The sequence below is a fragment of the Pagrus major genome, chromosome 2, assembly GCF_040436345.1.
Source record: "Pagrus major chromosome 2, Pma_NU_1.0".
NCBI lineage: Eukaryota > Metazoa > Chordata > Actinopteri > Spariformes > Sparidae > Pagrus > Pagrus major.
Window position 1 is genome coordinate 30,544 of NC_133216.1, and position 4,457 is coordinate 35,000.

At 41.6% G+C, this 4,457-nt stretch overlaps 1 protein-coding gene across 1 annotated transcript in view; it reads right to left on the reverse strand.

Annotated features, from left to right (window-relative positions):
- Positions 1–2,883: 2,883 nt before the first annotated feature.
- Positions 2,884–4,457, reverse strand: part of iws1 (interacts with SUPT6H, CTD assembly factor 1) — an 11,911-nt gene continuing 10,337 nt past the window's right edge. Inside the window, exon 15 of the mRNA XM_073487972.1 lies at positions 2,884–4,263. Within this exon, the coding sequence (XP_073344073.1) occupies positions 4,138–4,263 (126 nt within the window). The 3' untranslated portion in view covers positions 2,884–4,137. The remainder of the gene's footprint in view (positions 4,264–4,457) is intronic.

A 4,457-nucleotide genomic window follows, 5' to 3' on the forward strand; every position in this document is an offset into this window, starting at 1 on the left:
ACCAGACTGTTCCTTTAAACATCAGACTGTTCCTTTAAACATCAGACTGTTCCTTTAAACCATCAGACTGTTCCTTTAAACATCAGACTGTTCCTTTAAACCTTCAGACTGTTCCTTTAAACCATCAGACTGTTCCTTTAAACCACCAGACTGTTCCTTTAAACCACCAGACTGTTCCTTTAAACATCAGACTGTTCCTTTAAACCACCAGACTGTTCCTTTAAACATCAGACTGTTCCTTTAAACCTTCAGACTGTTCCTTTAAACCACCAGACTGTTCCTTTAAACATCAGACTGTTCCTTTAAACATCAGACTGTTCCTTTAAACATCAGACTGTTCCTTTAAACATCAGACTGTTCCTTTAAACCTTCAGACTGTTCCTTTAAACATCAGACTGTTCCTTTAAACATCAGACTGTTCCTTTAAACATCAGACTGTTCCTTTAAACCACCAGACTGTTCCTTTAAACATCAGACTGTTCCTTTAAACATCAGACTGTTCCTTTAAACATCAGACTGTTCCTTTAAACCTTCAGACTGTTCCTTTAAACCTTCAGACTGTTCCTTTAAACATCAGACTGTTCCTTTAAACATCAGACTGTTCCTTTAAACCTTCAGACTGTTCCTTTAAACATCAGACTGTTCCTTTAAACATCAGACTGTTCCTTTAAACCATCAGACTGTTCCTTTAAACCTTCAGACTGTTCCTTTAAACATCAGACTCTTCCTTTAAACCTTCAGACTGTTCCTTTAAACCTTCAGACTGTTCCTTTAAACATCAGACTGTTCCTTTAAACATCAGACTGTTCCTTTAAACCTTCAGACTGTTCCTTTAAACATCAGACTGTTCCTTTAAACCTTCAGACTGTTCCTTTAAACCTTCAGACTGTTCCTTTAAACATCAGACTGTTCCTTTAAACATCAGACTGTTCCTTTAAACCTTCAGACTGTTCCTTTAAACATCAGACTGTTCCTTTAAACATCAGACTGTTCCTTTAAACCACCAGACTGTTCCTTTAAACATCAGACTGTTCCTTTAAACCTTCAGACTGTTCCTTTAAACATCAGACTGTTCCTTTAAACCTTCAGACTGTTCCTTTAAACATCAGACTGTTCCTTTAAACATCAGACTGTTCCTTTAAACATCAGACTGTTCCTTTAAACCTTCAGACTGTTCCTTTAAACATCAGACTGTTCCTTTAAACATCAGACTGTTCCTTTAAACCTTCAGACTGTTCCTTTAAACACCAGACTGTTCCTTTAAACATCAGACTGTTCCTTTAAACATCAGACTGTTCCTTTAAACATCAGACTGTTCCTTTAAACATCAGACTGTTCCTTTAAACACCAGACTGTTCCTTTAAACACCAGACTGTTCCTTTAAACATCAGACTGTTCCTTTAAACCACCAGACTGTTCCTTTAAACATCAGACTGTTCCTTTAAACATCAGACTGTTCCTTTAAACCTTCAGACTGTTCCTTTAAACATCAGACTGTTCCTTTAAACATCAGACTGTTCCTTTAAACCTTCAGACTGTTCCTTTAAACACCAGACTGTTCCTTTAAACACCAGACTGTTCCTTTAAACATCAGACTGTTCCTTTAAACATCAGACTGTTCCTTTAAACATCAGACTGTTCCTTTAAACATCACTGTTCCTTTAAACATCAGACTGTTCCTTTAAACACCAGACTGTTCCTTTAAACATCAGACTGTTCCTTTAAACACCAGACTGTTCCTTTAAACATCAGACTGTTCCTTTAAACACCAGACTGTTCCTTTAAACCATCAGACTGTTCCTTTAAACATCAGACTGTTCCTTTAAACCATCAGACTGTTCCTTTAAACATCAGACTGTTCCTTTAAACATCAGACTGTTCCTTTAAACATCAGACTGTTCCTTTAAACCTTCTCATCTGGACTTCCTGTGAAATCAGCTGCTTCAGGTCCACAGAGTGCTGACTCAGCACCATGTGAACCATTCAAGTGATTTAAAGGCCGACTGAGTCCGGTACCGACGCGGTGGTGCAGTGGAGACGTGTCCTGCTCACTGAGACGTGACGGTGTTCTGTTCAGTCCAGTTCTGTTCTGTTCTTCTGCTTGTTAAAGCTCAATAAAGCCTCAGTGATCAGCTGTTCTGTGTCTGATGTTTGACTCGTGTTCACAGAACAAACGTTCAGTTTAAAGGATCCGTCTCACTAAATATATCAACTGGATCCGAGTTCAGGTTTCCTTTTAAAGCAGGTTAATAAAGTTCTGTTGGACTCTTCAGTCAGGATGTGATGATGAAACCGACCAGAACAATTCATGACCTCACAGGAAGTGACTGTTTAAAGGACTTTAGTCAAAGTAGATAAAAACGGCTGAACTTCGAGTGTTTTCTCTCAACATGATGTTACAGATCCAAATAAGAAACCTAAACTGGGTTCTTAGCGGGTTCGGACTCAGACGGGATGAGGTGGTGTTTTAGATTCACAGGCTTCAGAACTCTGGAGAGAAAATATAAGTTTTCATGATGACACACTTTGACACGAGTTTCTTTTTGTTCTTTTGACACGACAAAAACCCACATTTCTGTAGAACTTTAAACTCAGAGACGTTCTGATAGCCGGTTATAGACACGAGGAGGTCCGCCACCGCAGGAACAGGATTATTTTGACACAAAATGGCTCCAGCAGCTCCGGCCGATCCAAACATGTTAACGCACGGCTGCATGAAACAGGAATATTAGTGGGATGTTAATCATCTTCAGTCGAGTTCAGACAGCGGAAGGTTTGAGAAGCTGCTTCAGACTCTGTTAACAAACAAGCTAACAAGCTAACAAGCCAACACGCTAACAAGCTAACACGCTAGCTACAAGAACATTAAAAACTTTACACTCGTTCATGTTTTCTGTTGAGTCTTTATTAAGAAAAGTATCATGTGATCCAGAACAGTGCAGACAGACGAGCTCGGGCCTGCAGACAGTTTACACACTTCTGTACAGCCGCTACGGGAGCAGAGAGGGGACAAAATGGACTGAGGAGGAGGACAAGGAGGTGGAGGAGGACGAGGAGGAGGTGGAGGTGGAGGTCTGGCCGGCCTGTTAGCAAAACACCTTCACATTAAAACAAAGAGGGCGTGAGGAGGAGTTTGTTCTCAAACACATGATCAGGAGGTTCTGAAAAAAACTTGTTGGAAAAAAACTCAAATGTGACCAGAACAATCTTCAGATCAGCTCCGTTTGATTTCTGTCCGAACCAACAGGATGAAGAGACGATTGATCGAGCGCTCGTTACTTCAAAGACTGATTCAGGAGGATTATACCTTTAAAACACAAAGCTGACGGCTGCAGTCACAATACAGACCGAGCTAACAAAGATGACTGTAAACGTTAGCAGCTCGCAGCTAAATCAAATACAGCAGCGACACAAGTTAATATTGAGGATGCAGCTTAAAGTCAAACCTGAGGATCCAGTTGGTTTGGAGCTGGTGCTAACAAAAGCTAATGTTATGGACCTTGTTGGCTTTAGAACAAGGCTAATGTAGCTAACTGGTAATGTAAGCTAATGTTGTTGATTCTGTTAGTTTTGAAACATTGCTAATATTTTATTGTCATCTTAGTTGGCTTCAGCTAAAATTATAGACATTTAGCATTAGCCTTACCTCTGAGTAAAGTGACTGCTAACATTAGCAATCATTGTTGGCTTGGGTGTCAAGCTAACAAAGTGCTAACACTGGTTAGCACTGAGGATCCAGTCGGTTTGCAGTTGACGGCTGACTTAAATTAAATGTTTGGACCCCAGCTGGGTACACTGGGTGTACCCAGCTGGGGTCCATAATGGTTTGAAGCTAAAGCTAATGTTGCTAACTGCTAACATGAGCTAATGTGAGGAGTCAGAACTAACACAGCAGTTATCTTGGACTCTGGATCAGTTTGCAGAAGATGTGATGTTTTTTGGACACAGAGCAGATGAGCTGTTGTCACTTCACACAGTTTACTGCAGATATTTACATTCTGACTTCAGTCTCAGCGACCTCAGCCCTTCAGTAAGGCAGATCTGGACCTGAGGAGGGAGGAGAACTGTGGGATTGTTCAGGAGCAACACATTAAAAAGAAAAGAAAATAAAGTGAATAAATCCTGTGGAGGTTAAAATCAGAGCGGCATCCGGTTTCCTTCCACACTGATTTTAACAGCGTGACCCGGCTTCGTCAGGCGGCGGATGTCAGCAATTCTACGCATCTGTTTGTCCACGCGGGACATCCCCTTCTTTAACGGGCCCTGCAGGGACAGACACAACACCCGGTCAGAACACAAGGACGCTACGAGGCTGCGAACACGTTCAGGCTGATGAAACACCGCCAGCCTCTGAGCTCACGTAGCTGCAGAGACGTGAACTGAAGCTGAGCCGGGTTTCATCACTTCAGCTCTCCAGAGACATGCAGAGACACAGGCAGCCAATCACAGACCTCCAC